Source organism: Neopelma chrysocephalum, unplaced genomic scaffold, assembly GCF_003984885.1.
Source record: "Neopelma chrysocephalum unplaced genomic scaffold, ASM398488v2 Primary Assembly neopelma1_25, whole genome shotgun sequence".
In the NCBI taxonomy this organism is placed as follows: Eukaryota; Metazoa; Chordata; class Aves; order Passeriformes; family Pipridae; genus Neopelma; species Neopelma chrysocephalum.
In genome coordinates, this window is record NW_020897694.1 from 44,516,724 (window position 1) to 44,534,708 (window position 17,985).

The 17,985-nt window shown below is 37.1% G+C and overlaps 1 protein-coding gene across 2 annotated transcripts in view; it reads right to left on the reverse strand.

The window, feature by feature from the left end:
- The window catches only part of NLGN4X (neuroligin 4 X-linked), a 184,092-nt gene that overhangs the window by 127,021 nt on the left and 39,086 nt on the right, over positions 1-17,985 (reverse strand). For both annotated transcript variants that reach the window (XM_027675120.1, XM_027675121.1), the window contains exon 3: positions 1,603-2,447. In XM_027675120.1, the coding sequence (XP_027530921.1) occupies positions 1,603-2,074 (472 nt within the window). In that variant the 5' untranslated portion in view covers positions 2,075-2,447. The remainder of the gene's footprint in view (positions 1-1,602; positions 2,448-17,985) is intronic.

The following is a 17,985-nucleotide window of genomic DNA, read 5'->3' on the forward strand; positions in this document are numbered from 1 at the left end:
TTTCATTTGATATCAAACATTCTTTTCCTAGACATTCGTCTGAGTTAGCAGAGCTGATATTCCTTCAGTGAGAACAAATAAAATCTTAACCCAGAATACTTTCTTAGGGCAAGCTTACCCTGGTGACTAACTAAAAGCTGAAGGATAAAATCCAGAATATAAACAAATTTGGAAAAGAATTTTCTGTGTTATTATCCAAGGAGTGAGAAGGAATGCAATGAGACTGGAAGAGGGAAAGAACTGGGTCAAAAAGTTCTGCTCCTTCATCTACGCGCACATGCGCACAACACACACATGAACACACACACATGTTCACATAGAGCCCCCATAAACACAGCTTTTCTTTCACAGCACTTTTCATTTAAGCAGCTTGGTAGTATTTACTTTTGCAAAGCTCCGGGTGTTCCCAAATCTTACCCCTTTATTTTTAGCTTTCAAGTTTTTTCTTCAGCTGATGAGAACAGGAAAAGAAGGCGGTTTGTTTATTGCTGGCAAACAGCTTGGAAATTCTGAATAAAGAAGCCAATCAAGGCAGAAGGATTATAATAATCAAAATACAACATTTGCATATTTAGAGTATGGTTACTGAGAAATAACAATGCTTTGGTTATGTAAATCAAACCCTCAGCTAAAGTGAAGGGATTTGCATATCTGGGAGAAATCTGTCATGTTATGCATCAGTAACTACATTCTAAGTAGCTGAAAGAACTGGTTTTTAGTAGAATATTAAATATAAGTGCCAGGAGTATTTTTTATTTCCTTGTGATATAGAGTAGGCTTAACTCATTTGGGGCCTGATGAAAACAGGTCTTCTTGCCTGTAGGAAGCAATACTATTCAGAACAACCAAAGATACATTCATCATGCCGTAAAGCTACAATTCTGAAGATTGAGATCATGTAAATGTTCAAAGAGTTCTGTGTTACCAATTGCGTTCATCCTTTTTGTCTACTGAAAGCGGATTAAAGTAGCCCTCTTGAGAAAGGATTGCATAAAACAGACAAAAGTTTAAGGCTACCTGTTCAGCTCTGCATAATAAAATCATGTTTACTTCATTTTAAATTTAGTGAATGAAAAAAAATAAGTTGGAGTGAAATGTTTCATAGATAAAATTACTATAACAACTGAATTACTATAACAACTTTCTATTATCCATTAAAATCAAGCAGAGTTAATAGTAGGCCCAGAGGTTTTATAATAAAACTAAAGGAAAAAAAAAATTAGGGAAATTCTCCTTTAAAAATTAGTACGTAACACTATATTTGTACCGTTCACGCATGGAAAAATAAATATGTTACTTCACGTTAATGTTTATTTCCCCTTTCCTCTCTTGTGAATGATACTCAGCTGTATTTTAAATATAAACTTAAGGCTGGCTTACACACTCCAGCCCTTGCCTGCAAATGAAACTATGGATTGGTGTTGCACTGAAACGAGAGAGATTCTTGCAAGCATATTCAACCTGCAAAGTATTACTTTTAATGCATGTTCGGAACATTAGCCATTTCTACAGATAAAACATGGAGGAAACTCAGCAAGATGCTTTAAAGACCTATGTATAGAACTCGTAAGCGTGCTGCAGTGTGGTCCTCAGGGTACTTACCATCCTCTGTGGGCACATAGATATTCAAATACAGACAGTCTTCGTTTTGATCTTGAACATATGTCACCACAGTATCCAGATTGGCTGTAAACCAGACTGGCAGCATATCGTTGAGTAGTGACCTCTCATCCAGGTACTGCGGGCAGACAGCAGCAAACTGTGTGGCGTTGCGGATGCCTGTCCAAGACGACGGTGGCTCCGGGGGCTGAAATCGCCTTTCTCCAGTTGGAGGAGAGGCATAAGGAACACCCAGGTACTGCTCCACTGGACCAAGGATCTCATTAGGCAAAGGTGTTCTTAAACCACGTATTTTGCCATAATTCGTAGTAACAACTGGGTATTGTGCTTGGCCATCAATGAGAGTAAATCTTATAGCCAGTGCAGTTATCCAGAGGAGGAAGTTAGAATTCAACATGACACACATTGGGGTGAAGATCAAAGGCAGCCATAGAAGTCCCATTGGTTTCGACATTATTTAAATCAACATCAGCAGGGCTCTTTTTTTTTTCCACAGCCAGCAGAAAATTAATCAGTCAAGGAAAATGCAAACTAATAAAAAAAGTTGTCAAAAGGAGATGAAGCAAGGGAAAATGTAACCTTGTTCAGGCAACAAAAAAGCAAAAGCTGATGCGTGCAGGTGCCTCAGTTGACTGGCTGTAGACAAATCCCAACATCAGAAGAAACAAGAGAGTGTTTGCCCCTAAGGCCCATTCCAGACTCTAGTGTTGACTTAATCCTGGCAACGCATAGCACTTCCCAGCAAGTAGCGTGGCGAGAGATCTGCAGTTATTCCACTTGCCCAGTGAAATGGCTCCTTCTGGTGAAGTCCAGCCCACTCAGTCAGCCTGTGGCCAAAAGAAAACAAGCAACTCAAATCAAGAGAGAAATTTATACAGGCATAAATCTAAAATAAAATTAAAAAAAAAACATTCACACACTACTTCCATGTCAAGACCCACAAAAGTTTTATGAATTTTAGACATCATGGTTATGCATTTCCAAAGAAAGGTAAGGTAAGAGAGCTGAAACTGAAGCCATAAGCTTGTGAGAGGTTATACCACAAACCAAACATTTGTGCTTTTATATATTCTTCCAAACCAAACCACAGACCAAACATTGCTGCTTTCAGGAAGGGTATCACATTTAAGTGTTAGCTTAAGGGTATTTTCTGCCCTAAATAAGTGGAATCTCCTTTTTGAGCATATTTGCACTCCCACAGGAACCATTCGTTATTTTTTTCCCCTGTATTGGATAATCTCTCTTTGTTATGATATGACTTCTATAGAGTATTTTTCACATGACTTCTTTTCTGTATGACATCCTAATTTACCTTCATCTAATTCAGAACTTCCAATTAATGGAATAGCATTACATTAGTTCAGATCAATTATGTGAACAGTTAGTCAAAATCAGATACAAATTTATTTGGTTTTGTATCTGTTTTCTTTGTTCTATGTCTGACAAACAGAATAATGAAAAATGAAAAGAAAAAAAGTGTGATACAATCTCTTGAAAGTCAGATTTCGACCTACATAGTGTTACAATTACATAACATTAGCTTCTTGCATTCTCCCACTTTTATTTTTAGACAGAAGGTAATTTCTACAATAATTATGTTAATTTTTAATGAAATACAAGTCACTTACATGTATATGCTAACCACTACAAGTAGTACAAATAAACACACATCAACATTCTTCTACCTGCCCAAAGAAAGGAGGAAGTTCTTTTTCACCCACTATTCAACTCAAAACCACAGACAACAACTGCACAGGTAAAAAAATCCGTATTATGGGAAACCAATACTGATACCTTATATTTGGTAGGATGAACACACCTTTATACATCAAACTCATATAACTGAACTACCAGGTCCTGTTTACAGTCAGGACTCTGACAAGGGAAGTATTTTGAAAGATATTTAATTCTCTCAAAACTCCTAGAATTCTTCAATGACTTCATTTTAGCACTCTTACCACAAGATTTTTGAACACCTGAACACCAGAGGCCAGAAAAATATCACACACATATTACTTGTGGTGGACTAAAATCTCTACTGACATTTTCACTAGGACTTGCAATTTGAGTGTCATTTCTGAAGAAGTCATTACCAGATCTGTGTTGCGTCCCCAAGGACATCACCAGGGCCATCAGTCACTGTCTGAGCTATGCTGCGGGAAGCCCTGTGCTCGTCCCCGTGCCCATCCCCATGCCCAGCCTGGATCTTGCCCTCACTGGGTCCCCAGGTCGACCCTGGACCTGACTCCTCACCTTGCCTGGCCTGATGATCATGGGGTCATGGCAGGGTCCTGTCCCTGTTCTCAACCCATCCTCAATGTGGTGCTTTAGGAGTTTAGAGTATTGTCTTGCCAGCATTGCAGTGCCCACAGCTGCTGGGTCATCCTCCCTCAGGGGGCAGCCCTGCTTCAGCTGCTCTCTGACGCTCAGAGTGGTCAGCCAGCTATGGGTCACCTGAAATTCCTCCTCAAGCACCACCTTCCCTTCTGATTTCTGCTACTGTCGTTAACAATTGAAGTCAGCAGCAGGTGACTGATTTGAACTATCTGCTCCCTCTTGTTGTCTCCCTTTCTGATTTTGGCATACTTTCTGATCATGCAGCACAAATCAGATTTTCCAACTGAGGATTTAACCTGTGCTCAGGGAGAAGCAGCAGATCTTACTCCCTTGATGCCCACACTGCTGAAGTTTGTAATGACATTTTAAGAAGTGTGGAATAAAGTGCTAAGAAAATTGACAAGGTGGAAGGAAAGACAGTGATTCAGATGATAAAAGACGAATAGAGAAAAAAAATTGTCTGGGCAAACAGCAAATGTAAAAAAGAAGAAACAAAACAAGAAAAGAAAATGAGAATAACAAATAAACAAAAATGAACACATTACGAGCATGGAGAGAAAAAAATGACAACATGAAGGAAAGTGGAAATCCTCAGTTGATATAGTAGAGATAATATACAACAGTCAAAAATATGACTTACTAAATAGTATGTATCCGCACTAATTACAGCAGGGCTTTGGATATCTGGTTATATGGCATCATTTTGAATAGGGTGAAAGGACAGGAAAAGGGAAACATTTATTATTGACCTGGAACCGAATTTGTTATTCCTTTATCTAGGAAGTAAGAACAACAAAAGTTAGTTTTGTGAGTATTAAATCCACTCATGTGGTGTCTTTTATTTTCCCCCTGTACCTTAACAGAAGCATACATAAAGTGTGCATTTCTGATTCTTGCACACATAGATATTAGATTTTAAGGATCTTGAATCCATACGGAAATAAATCATTGGCTAACACACAGAAAATAATCAGATCTCTCAGATCCACTGTCTGAACTGTAACAGACCTGCACCCTTTGCCAACCAGTGCAAGGACATAAATAGCATGTAATGACAAGTGCATTAACACAGCCAAGATAAATATCATAAAAAAGCAATTTAAAATGATAGGTCAGAATAAACTCACTTTTGTAAAATGTTTTGGTTATTAAAAGTTATTGAGTTCAGCCAGTTAAATGACAATCATTTTTTAATAATTTCTTAGTAAATAGGTCTCCCAGAAAAAGTTTACATAAGTACTAAATTATGTATGACCACTGTATACAATAAGTCTTTAAACAGAAGTCTCATGAACAAAATTATTTTGCAAAGACAGTATTACACAGAATCACACAAGGTTGAAAGAGACCTTCAAGATCACCTGGTCCAACCAACAGCCTAGCACCACCATAATCACCCCTAAATCATATCCCCATAGCCACCTCTTGAACACTTCCAAAGACACTGACTCCAACACCTCCCTGGGGAACTGATTCCAATGCCTAACCACTCTTTTAGTATTTTTTTTTTAATTGAGTCTGAACCTCTCCTGGTGCAACTTAAGGCCATTTTCTCTCATCCTTTCACTTGGGACATGACAGCAGAGACTGACTCCCACCTCAAAACAACCTCCTTTCAGTTAGTTGTACAGAGCAATAAGGTCTCCCCCCAGCCTCCTCTTCTCCAGATTAAACAACCTCAGCTCCATCAGCTGCTCCTCATAGGACATGTTTTCTAGACTCTTCACCAGCTTCATTGCCTTGCTGTGGACACAGTCCAGCACCTCAGTGTCCTTTTTAAAATCAGGAGCCCAAAATTGAACACAGGATTCAAGGTGCAGCCTCACCAGTGCCAAGTACAGAGAGAGACAATCACTTTGCTTGTCCTGCTGACCCCACTATTTCTGATATAGCCAGGATGCCACTGTCCTTGGCCACCTGGGCACACTGCTGGCTTATGTCCAGCTGGCTCTCAACCAGCACCCCCAAGTCCCTTTCTGCTCAGCAGCTCTCAAGCCACTCTTCCCCAAGGCTGTTGTTGTGATCCAGGCGCAGGACCCAACACTTGGCCTTATCGATCCTCATACAACTGGCCTCAGCCAATCCAGCCTCTCCAGATTCCTCTCAGAGCCTTCCTACCCTCCAGGAGTTCAACACTACCACTCAACTTAGGATCATCTGAGAACTTACTGAGGATGCACTCGTTTCCCTTGTCCAAATCATAGATAAAGACGCTAAACAGGAGTGGCCCCAATACCGAGTCCTAAGAGACACCACCAGTGACTGGCTGTGAACTGGATTAGTTCCATTCACCACTACTCTCTGGGACCAGCCATCCAGTCAGTTTTTAACCCAGCCAAGACTGCACCCATCCAAGCCAGTTACCCCAGGAGAATGCTGTGGGAAAGAGTGTTAGACAGTTTACTGAAGTCTACATAGACAAGATACGCAGCCTTTCCGTCATCCACTAAGTGGGTTACTTTGTGATAGAAGGAGAACAGGTTGGTCAAGCAGGATCTGCCTTTCTAAACCCATGTTGGATGGGCCTGATTTCCCAGTTGTTCTGCACATGGCATGTGATGGCTCTCAGGATGATCTGTTCCATAACTTTCCCCAGAACCAGGGTCAGGCTGACCGGTCTGTACTTCCATGGGTCACCCTTCGGATCCTTCTAGTAAATTTGCTAATTTCCAGTCAACTGGGCCTTCTCGGGTCAACCAGGACTGCTGGGAAATGATTGAAAGGGGCTTGGCAAGCTCTTTCACTAGCTTCCTCAGGTGCATCCCATCTGAGCCCATAGACCTGTGGGTGTCTAACTGGCTATAGAAGGTCACTAACCATTTCCTCCTGGATTACAGGGGTTTCACTCAGGTCCCCTAACTTTCAGCTCTGGAAGCTGTACATCCTGAGGACGACTTGTTTTTCTATCAAAGACTGAGGCAAAGAAGGAAGACTGATGCAAGTGAAGCAAAAATATCCCATTTAGGATGGGATTTCTGCCCACTTAGGCAGAAAGTATCCCACTTTTCAGTTTATGAACATTACTAGAAACAATATCATTTTTATAAGGTTAGTTTCACACACAAAATGCATACACATTCATACATGAAAACACACAGAATAATTTTCTGTAAGAACATCAAGAGGTAAGGAAGAAGGCATGCTACCATTTGTGAACTATGACATTAAAAAGGTTGGAAGATGTAAACAAAGAGTCACAGGTTGCAAATAAAGATTAACCTTAAATAGAAAATTTTAGAAAGTTTTTTAGATCTTATATCAAAACCAGTATACATCTACATGTATACAGTCAGCTATTGAATATACTTTTATATACTGAATATACAGGAAGAAATGTACTTTTAATGTCTTTATTTATTATCACTTTTTCTCTTTTTTTACTGCTTTAAATGTTAGAAAAATATATACAAACTTGTTTGCAAAAATTCCTAGTTGGAAGTATCACTCACTCAAACAACCAAAAACAATCAATCCAAATCAAAAGATTCAGTTTAAAATTGCAACTTCTGACAGCATAACACACAGAGAGGAGTCAAAGAAGATCTGAAACCACATACATTCATACATGATTTCTTTATTGTCAGAGTGTAATTTGAGACTAATGAGATATTTATGGCCTTTGAAAGCAGATTGCAGTTAACATGGATGTGCATTTACTAGAAACACCACTTGTACCTGATTATAAATCTGTGCCTCAAGCCACTCTTAGAGATGTTTAAATAGTCTATGAATCAGGCCTTCAGGGCTAAACTGATGGTTTCCAGCATCTGCAGTTATTGCTTTTTCAACCTGAGGAGATGATTATGTCAGTAGCTTCATAATAATTCTGTACCTGCTGGGGAAATAGAAGATATGGCTTAAAAGTCCTCTTTGCTCCAGTGTAGAATAGCAAACTAAAGTGGTTTCAAGTTTTTTTGACCTGCTTGTCCAGATCATAGACAAGTCACAAGAAAACCAAACAGAAATATAAATTTTATGAGCCAAGGAGACTGAGGACTGCACAGATATCCTAGGGCTTCTCACACTTTATCTAAAACTACTAGGGCACAACAGTGCACCTCAGCTTTCAGTCGCCGACCACCTTCAGTCTCTAGTCCTTCCTTCTGCTCAAATTCCCTGGGGGAAGGTTTTTGGCATGTACATAGGTTTGACCTCAATACAGAGTCAGGGTTAAAGACCCACCTCCCCTTATTTAGACATACACTAGGAAAGCATACAGTCAGCTTTACTAGCTGAAACATAAGAATAGCCACCTAGTCACCAGAACAAAAATAATGTAATCAATAAAACTTCAGATTCTCCTCCTACTGATATTTTGTACAGCATTTAATGCATTTAAAAATATTTCATTTGCCAAGAACGTGAACTGTATCTTTTCTTCTTTCTGTTCTTTTTGTCCCCTAGAAATATATAATTTTGAAAGTTATTAAGTGAATATATGGTTGCTTGTTTTTTTGGTTTTTCATTGTTGGTTTGGTTTGTGTGTGTGTGTGTGTTTGTGTGTTTGTTGTTTTCAAACAAAAGTAATTAAAAAGATTACCATATTTTAAACATACATAAAGCTCTATGATAAATTAATGTAGTGGTATGATACTGTAAATAGGAACTGCCCAAGGCATAGTAATATTTGAACAGGCCTACAGTATTAATTTTAGCAATACATATAACTAATTTGGAATATTAGCAGAAACCTAATCACACAGTTGTTTTCTGTAAAAGGTCTTCCCAAGACAGCTTTAAACGTGCCTCTACCTCCTAACCAGCCCTGCACTCTCTTATTGGTGTCTGATTTCAAATGTTTGTTCAATAACAAAAAAAATGTTCTTCCAAATATCGGTAAATGCATACTGGTTTTGTCTATCATCCTGCAAATTAAAAAAAAAACAACAAAACAAACAAACAAACAAACAAACAAAAAAACCCCCCACAATAATTATAATTTCTTTAGGCATTTTTTCTGAGCTTCTAGGACTTCTTTCTTGATACACTGAAATGAGCTAAAGTTCATTCTTCCTCATCCTACATAAAGTCATTCACTAAAGTCAGACAAAGTCATAGTAAATAACACAGAGGAACATCAATCATGAAGTAATCTGCAGTTTCTGGACTGGATTACTTACAAGGTTGATGGGAAGGTTATTTACCGAAGTTAGCCAATCATAGCTATTTTTGAATCTCAGAACTGTAACTATAGCAATGTCTGGCTTCAAATTAACATGCAGCAGAGTCTTACAAGAAATTATTTTTCCAAATAGAAGGTGTATTTTGCTGTATTTTTGTAAGCATTTTCCCAATAGGAATAAATTATGTATTATTAAATTATTATTTAAAAACCACACAGACACACACAAAAACCCAAAACAAAAAAATCCAAACTTATAATAATTCTAACAGTAGAGGAGGACCAGATCTAAGCATGTTTTGCCTCAAACATTCTGAGTACTGCTTCAGGAAATGTGATTGGAGGCAAAGGTCTCATGGAGGTGGGGCAGCACTGTTCTGAGCCAACTTCCTTCTCCTCTTGAGATTAGTGCTCAGTCCCCACGCTCAGCGTATTTCCTGGAAAAAGCCAGGCTGTGCACACCTGAACAAAACATGCAAACAGTCTAATTTACATGAGAAGCATGCACAAGGTTAACTATAAAAGGGACCAGACTGCCTCCACCCCCCCACCCCACCCTTCCTCCTCTCTTTCTCTTTTGTTTTCTTGGTTTGCTCCAGCTCCAGATCATCCCCACGGCAGGACCAACACAGCATCTAAGGACTGGTGATATACTTTGTTTTCTTCCCTTGCTTTGCCTGGGCAAAAGCATGGCTGTCAGAATCTAGCCCATACTCCTTACTGAACTTTATTGTGGGAGTGGGGAGATTGTGGAGGTGTGTTGTGGCTTGTAAGCCAGTACTTTTGTGCAGTGGTGTTGTGGCTTCTTAGCCAGCATCTTTGGTTGTGTGTTGTGCATTGTGAGCCAATACCTTGAGGAGTTTGTTTGGGGAATTGGGAACTTACTCAAGTGTATCGTATAAATTTAAAAGCATATAAGCCAATACCTTTGAGTCTAAATATTGTGCTTGTCAGCAGAGTTAAGAACACAACTATACCATAAAGCATAAGAGTTCCCTGACACGTGGTCTGGTGTCTTTGTTCAGCCTGGAGAATTTACAGCAAACATCACGCCCCCTTACCGGTGGGTTGTGACATTAACTTAGCATTATAAACTTCACTAGAGGCGAGTATGAGTATCTGAACTATGTATCACAGAATCACAGAATTATTTAGGTTGGAAGTATTTCTTATTAATTCACAGTTAAAAATCACTTGAAGATTTAAACTGAAAAGTGATACATATTTAAGAACTATGATGTATCCTTCCTTAAAGTGAAAATAAATGTCAACCATACAAACATTACTATGGACCCTGAAGTATCTTAGTTGTATAGTTACAAGTAACTGAAGAAAAATTTAGATAATTTATATTATTTTTTTAATACGGAAATAAAGTCTGAAAAGCAATACAAATTATATACAAACATTAAATGAAGAAGTTTGGGGTTTGTTTTCAAATAACATGATGCATTTACTCCTCTGTGAATTTCTCCGAGTCTCTCAGATAGGCTTGGACAGTGTCAGAAGATCCCTCAGGTTAGAAACTACAATCACCATTTACTTTTCAGAAAATGGACACACATTTCTTTCTTATCATTGCTTCTTGCCTGCAGCTACCACTCTTACTTTGAATTTCTAAGTCTCAGACTATCAAAAAGAACGATGGTATTATAAGAAAAGGCTGTGTGGTGCCTGCATTGTTTTTGAAAACTGCAATTCTCTCAATAATGAAAACAATTTTAAAACCAAGTGGAGGGAAAGAAAAAGCGTGATCATGACTCCTTTTCAAGAAAGAAACAAGAAATACACTTCAGCACTCTGTAAAAAATCAGCTGTTTGGATCTAACTATAAAAGGTGGTTGTTGAAAAATCACAAACATGGTTTCCCTTATTTACTCCTGTATTTAAAATTATTAAAAAAAAAACCTTTATGGCCAGGAGGACCAAAGACTAACTGGAAGTGCTCAGTTAAGACCATTGTACTTATCTCACTGACTTTTGAACTATAATTTCAACTGCTATTGCACACAAGAACTACAGAAGAATTTCGGTGGTTAGATAGTTTTCATGATACTTTCTGCTTCTTTAGATAAATTGATAAAGATTGTAAATAAATATGAGGTGTTAATATTGGGAAAGAAAAAACATGTCATAAACTGCTTACAAACATAAACCTGAAATTATTAATTTCAGGTTTACACACCAAAGGTGTGTTCCACTCAGATCAAATCATGATCTGAATTTAAGCTTCCTATGACTGAATGGACACTGTAGCTATTCCAATGTCTAATTGTGGCTGCAAAGTCTTAAGAAAATACTACTCTGCTAGTAAATATGTTAGGGAAATGTACAAAAAGTAACATCAGTACAGTCTAGCAAAACTGCTGACTTTATTTCCAGCTTTTACTTCTGACATGATCTTGTAAAAGAAATGTAACACACTCTGGATCTCTCTTTGTTTACTTTATGCACTTCTGTTTTCTTAAATTCAGATATGTTACTCCGAAAAGAAAAAGATCATGATCTGAAACAGGCTGTTCAGCCCTATGTTTCCGTAAGGCAAAAGCTCCTGTAAAGTATAACTTCTTATGCCTGGAGGAAACTAATAATTATGGATATGAAAAAAAATTGAAATATGCATACAAAAATCACTATGTTATACATTTTATTAGGTTACAGAATAGGCCTTTATAATTTGAATAAACCCTCAAAAAAAATCTGAATTCATTACCTAATACCACTGTAAGACCTTAAAAAAAAGTGTTTCTAACATGGAATGAGTCTAACTCCACGCCAAGTGACTGAAAAGGAAAATTCTTAAGGGAATCTACAGGTTTTATTTAAATAGTATACAAAGAAACTTACAGGTCTCGGTCCTCTCTGTCTTCTGCATCGAATTACGTGCACTCCCTTCTCAAGGATGGAAGAAACTAAAACTCTTGTCTGAACCAACTTAGAAACTGTCCAAACGACTGATTGATAGGCAATTTGATCTCTTGAAGCTATTTAATAATTAGAATTTGATATCTTCCTCTTGGCATTCCAGTCTCAGAAGAGAAGACATTAAAAATGTTACAATACCCAAAACCAGGGTGAGAAAAGCACCAAAAATTTAAACCAGATAGGCATGTGAACACACCAACACACACGTACACACATCCCCATCAATCTATTATATGGCCAAAAAAAGTTGCTGCTTTATTACACAGATTCCTAGAACTGAATTACACAGGAGATAGAGGCATGACATTTTCATTCCATTACCTGATTCAGTTACCAGGTGGTGATACTGCCTTCATTCATATGATAATGTCACAATTATGCACTCATTCTGGAAATGGGAGAGTTGAGTGACTGCCCTCATTAACTTGAAGAAGTCTAAACCCACACCTTCAGTCTTTCAAGTTACAAACATTAGCTTTCAAGTAAGCCTGTGATGGCTATGTGAAGCATTGTCAATCCTAAACCAAAAGACTTTGCTGTGGGATTCTCACCCTTGGACTATGAGAAAACTCTAACATTGCATTCCTATAAAGTACAAACTCCCCCGGACATGTATTTTCACTTTCAAGCAAGCCTTATGCAGTTTGTAGAAGAATTGTTTCATAAAATAAAAATCATGACTGGAGATTATCTTTACTGTGCTATCACATCATCAAATTTACCAACTTGATCTTCCCCTTAGGTTTTATTTCTTTGCTAGAAAGCAGACAACTTCACCACCATGAGGGAAGAATGTCCTCTAGCTTTTGTTCCTGTTCCCTTCCTCCTAATTTAGTGGGCTTTCACCTGCTAAGCACTGGTTTGAGCCCCTTATATTTAAAAAGTGAGAGAGCATGTCTCAGCAAGATAAGTCTCCACAAAATGTTATGAAAAATGGGATCACCAGAATCACTCACTAGATCAGTGCTGTCAGAGCAACAAAGCTGAGGAAGGGGCTGGAGCACAAGTCTTATGAAGAGTAGCTGAGGGACCTCAGATTATTTTGCCTGGAGAAAAGGAAGCTTAGGAGGGTACCTATTGTCCTCTACAACTACTTGAAAGAAGGTTCTAGAGAGGTGGAGGTCAGTCTCTTCTTCCAAATAACAAGTGATAGGATGAGTGGAAACGGCCTCAAGTTGCACCAAGAATTAGAAAAAATTTCTTCACCAGAAGGGTTGTGGAACACGCAGCCCAGGAAGTGGTGGAATCACCATCCCTGGAGGTATTTAAAAGACATGTGGATGTGGCACTTAGGCACATGGTATAGTGGTGGACTTGGCAGAGCTGGATTAGCGGTTGGACTTGATGACCTTAGAGGTCTTTTCCAAAGTAAATGATTCTATGATCTTAGGCAACAATAATGAGGCAACCATTCCTATACTGCCTACTGTCTTCCTCTCTCCCCAGCAAACACAGCTTAAAAGCCTGCCTAGAAGAGAGCCTGTGGCATATATGCTGCTTACTGTCCTGTATATGTTGAATTTATAATGAAGAGTGAAATTCGTAACTTTCTAGTTGACATAAGTACCGAGACCTGTGAATTATATCATATAATGTGGACCCCTAAAAGCTAAACATAATATTACCATACAGAAGTCTCATTATGCTGTTTTCAGGTCAGTGCAGTAAGCACTGGAATTTAGGACTAAGCAGTGAATTAAATTAGGCTACAGCATGGACGCTGGCACGGTCTCACCATGGTATTCATACCTTCCAGCCAATGCACATGCATAAACATGTAATAGTACAGGACAGAGGTATTCCTCAACAGACAGTTGTTTTGGTTTTTTTTTAGTACGAAAGACTTGCACTATAGAGATGCAAACTCTGCTATGCTTTGTATGCTCAGGGACAGAGAACAGGACCTGGACCATTTTATTTACTAAGCAACATAACAGCATGGGCAGAATCAAATATATCTTTCCTCCTCACTGATGGATGCCTGAAATCTAAGTCTGACTGTGCCTACTTTTATGTAATGTACATTTTTTGCTTAAATATGGAAAGTGAGGGGAAAAATAAAGGTTATTTTCCTCCAGAAAATTAATTAAATATGACTGTTATCTCACATCAGATATTGAAAAGCCTGTAATATGAGAAGATGTACACAACAACAACAACAGCAAAAGTGAGATTTATTTGCAAAACAACAATAAAAGCTGGGTAAATATTAAGCAGACTCCAACAACATGTAGAAACCTAAGAAACAGACTTCTGAAATTCCATTACTTTGGAAATGCAAATTCAAAAACTGTTACACAAGCTAGCAAGAGAATATACTGCTAAGAAGAATTCCATACACACATAAGCTTGAAAAACACGTCTTGATGCCAGTTACTTGAGTTTAGTGTTGTTTTGGGTTTTTTTATCGCTATTTTTTCAACTTTATCTATTTGTTGCCAAAACATGCATGAGGAAAAGCAGAAAAGCTAGGCTTGGAAAAGAAATCAAATGTTTTGCAGGTAATTTGCTATTCAGTTAAAAATGTCCTCCATTTCCAATCCCACCCTCCCAAACGATAAAAATCAAATCATCTGTCATGGTCTTCTAAGAATTCCAAGAAAAATCTCATAATAATATTAAATGAATGCTTTTCTCTTAGGTAGAACAAAATAAATCTCTTAAAACCATCTACATGACAACCCCTATCATTCTACTACATGCAGAACTTCAAAGCCATCTCACATTAAGTTAATTATACTTTCTTGCATCAAAGGGTTTTCAGAAATCTAATATAATATATTGTATCTGCTTTGTAGTGTGTAGAGCTGTATCTGAGTAGAAAAGGAAAGCCAACAAGAAAGACAGAAATTGTTACTTCTCATCCTGCTCATCCTTCCACTCCCATTATTGGTAAGTTTTCATCTTTGCCTAGCACCATGAAAAGGTACTTTCTCTATCTTGGAAACATCACTAAAGTTCATGTTCATCTCACCGATTGTTTATGAAAAAGTCAGATATCCTGTCTATACCAGACACATACACTTCAGGCAGCAACTCTTCCTACTGTAACACAAGTATTTCACATTAAATATTAGTTGAAGTCAACCACTATGAAAAAATCCTGCAGATTATGTTTAAAGAGCCCAAGTCATCAGTCTAGATTAGACAGCTAACCGTCTGAACTGAGGTGTAGTGAGATGGTTCCTTCTTTCACCTCTTACCAATATATACAGAATTATCTCTATAGCCACAAAGTTAAGAAACTTGTAACTTTCCAATTTGTTTCATACATGAACCAAGTCCTCATGACTAAAATCACAAAGAACTTATTCTACTATAAGTTTCTTAACAGTTTTTGTCTGTTCTTTCATTAGTTCTGCTGATAGTTTATCAAAGATGATGTAGCATCCATTGGGAAGAAATTCAGTATTCAGAGTTTAGTCTAAACTTCAGGTATTTTCTTGCCTATCATTCAATTAATTTTATCCTTCCCTTTTTTTATTATTGTTTTCTTTATTATTATTATTATTTTTATTGTTATTCCCACAGCCATCTTTGTCTTATTTCGAAAACCACTACATGATATCTTCTTTGATGTAAAATTATATCTCAGTGAACAAGTTTATCCATTTTCCCCATTTTCACCTAATACTAGCCTTTGCTAACATAGAACTGAGAGGTCTGTGGAAAAAGAGTATTATGTTAGAAATACTGGGTTTATTTATTTATAAAAAATGTGTTTCCCATTTTTGGACCTTTTGGATCCAATGAGTACCATTTATGAATGACTTTCTAACAAGACACATGAAATATTATCACTATCATATTATTTAACACATTTTTTCATTATTCCTGTTCTCCCCTGCTTGAAAACATGTCCTTTTTTCCTCTTTTGCACATAGCCTTCTCAGTCCCTTTCTAATTCTCAAATCTTTCTTCTAGAGTGGACACCACTAGCTTGTTCTTTTCTCCAAATCATAATTCCTTCCCATGACTCTTTTCTTCTCACTGGTCATTTTTTTAGCTTCCCTTTGTCTCTTCACATATTTATATGTATATATGTAAGATATACAGGAAAAGTTATATGTGTATCAATTCAATCAATCAACGTAAAATTGATTTTTATTTTGTAAAGGGAATTTATTTCATTTATTTTGTAAAGCATTTCTGGTTTTCTATCTTTATTTTTTTCCTTTTTGCCTGCAATCATATCCATAAGGGATAATATTGCAGAAAAAAAATAAGAGAAGACAATATGCAGTTGACAGGTTGAATAGGGAGGACTGATCTATTTTTTCCTGCCCTCAGTCAACTGATTAAGGTCAGGATTGAGAAAAAAATGTACCTTGTCACATGGCAGGAGTTACAGCTTCCTGTGTGCTACTATTATATCATCTTAAGAAATCTCACTAATAAAACATAATACCAACCAAAAATATATACCACAAACTAATGCAGTCAATTAACAGAACAGATGGAGGTCAGGGCAGACAATTAAATCCCTTTGACAGAAGAGAAGATTATTCTACCTCATATTGGAGATATGTCAGTAATTCCTGGGTGATCTGACTTACACTTTTATTCTTCAAAATAATTCCTTCCACAATGCCTACTTTGGCATGAGAGAAAAAGATCCATCATCTGAAGGTCTTGTGTCTTGCTTGTAGCTGTATATAAATTTTTAAGAGGTGGGAAAGTGCACGTATGTTTCTTCAGCAGTTTTCTTACTGATTCTTGGAACAAGCAAATCAAATATTTTTTTGCTTTTGCTTAGACAGCTGCTACTCTCCTTGAAGTCTGCCCCCCAAAGGGATGATACAGCTATCACCTTGGCAAGTTGCTAATCACTTCCTTTCGGAATTTAATATTGTTTCCCATTGGCATCGAAGATAACCATCTAGGATTTCATTATTTCTCTGGCCTTGAATTTCAGCATATTTGTAACAATTACCTTTCCTGAATTCTTGCACCAAGATGGTTGTATTTCTGGACATGAGATCTACACTGCTAATAATAAAAACTGTAAGTGTTTTTCCCATATTCTGGCAATATTACATATTTTACATTTCAAGCAAAAAAGTTTTCACTACCAGAAACTCTGAGTTATTTAATTTTGTTCTGATTTTGCTGATTTCCAGAATATACACTTCAAATGATAAACCGTAAACAACCATAAGACAAAATAGTTCAGCTAAGGATTTAACTTAAATTCTCCATGAGAAAATTTTTCATGGAAAAAAACCCCTCTGTATCAAATGAGTTCCATTTTGGTTTTAACTAAAGGTCATTTCAAAAAAAGAAAAGATGTTTCAGTCCAGAACACCATAATCATGCAAAAGTTTTGCTAAGTCTTTAACTCCCTTTTTTAAAGTTAACTCATAACATACTGTGGTAATATTTAAATTTAACAAGCTCAGAATCCAGTTGCACTAATATTATACTAATATTTAAAAGCACAGAAAATTCATACTCCAAAAGACAATGAAGATGCCAAGAGAGTGATCTAATAGTGTAATTGTTGTGATTGCTCTGTCCCAGCTCCAATTTTCATAGTTTTCTTAATCAAGCTCTTCTATTGAGAACACCTGCTTTGTAAATTAATAAACTCAGTTTGCTTAATTTCTGTACTGTCATAAAAGATTTGTCTTTCAGATACATACTCTGTAATGAATTCTGCTCTTAAATTAATATACAGTTTATGCTGAACATATCAGATCTGAATTTCTTCTACCCTTATGAAGCTTATTACCTTACTGTTTACACTTTTTATTTTTGGTGGCTTCTAATGGAAATAGATTCTAGTTCTGCCATTGTTTGAACTTTGTATTGTAGCCTCACACCATTCCATTCAATGAGTTCTATTTCATTCATACTTAATGAAAAATATAAACTAAAAACTATTTCAGTAGCCTTTAAAATATCTAATTCTATTTCATTTAGCCCATCTTCCTTTAAGCAGAACTGTAGTAACAATAGAAATGTTAAGTCTCTAATTATTC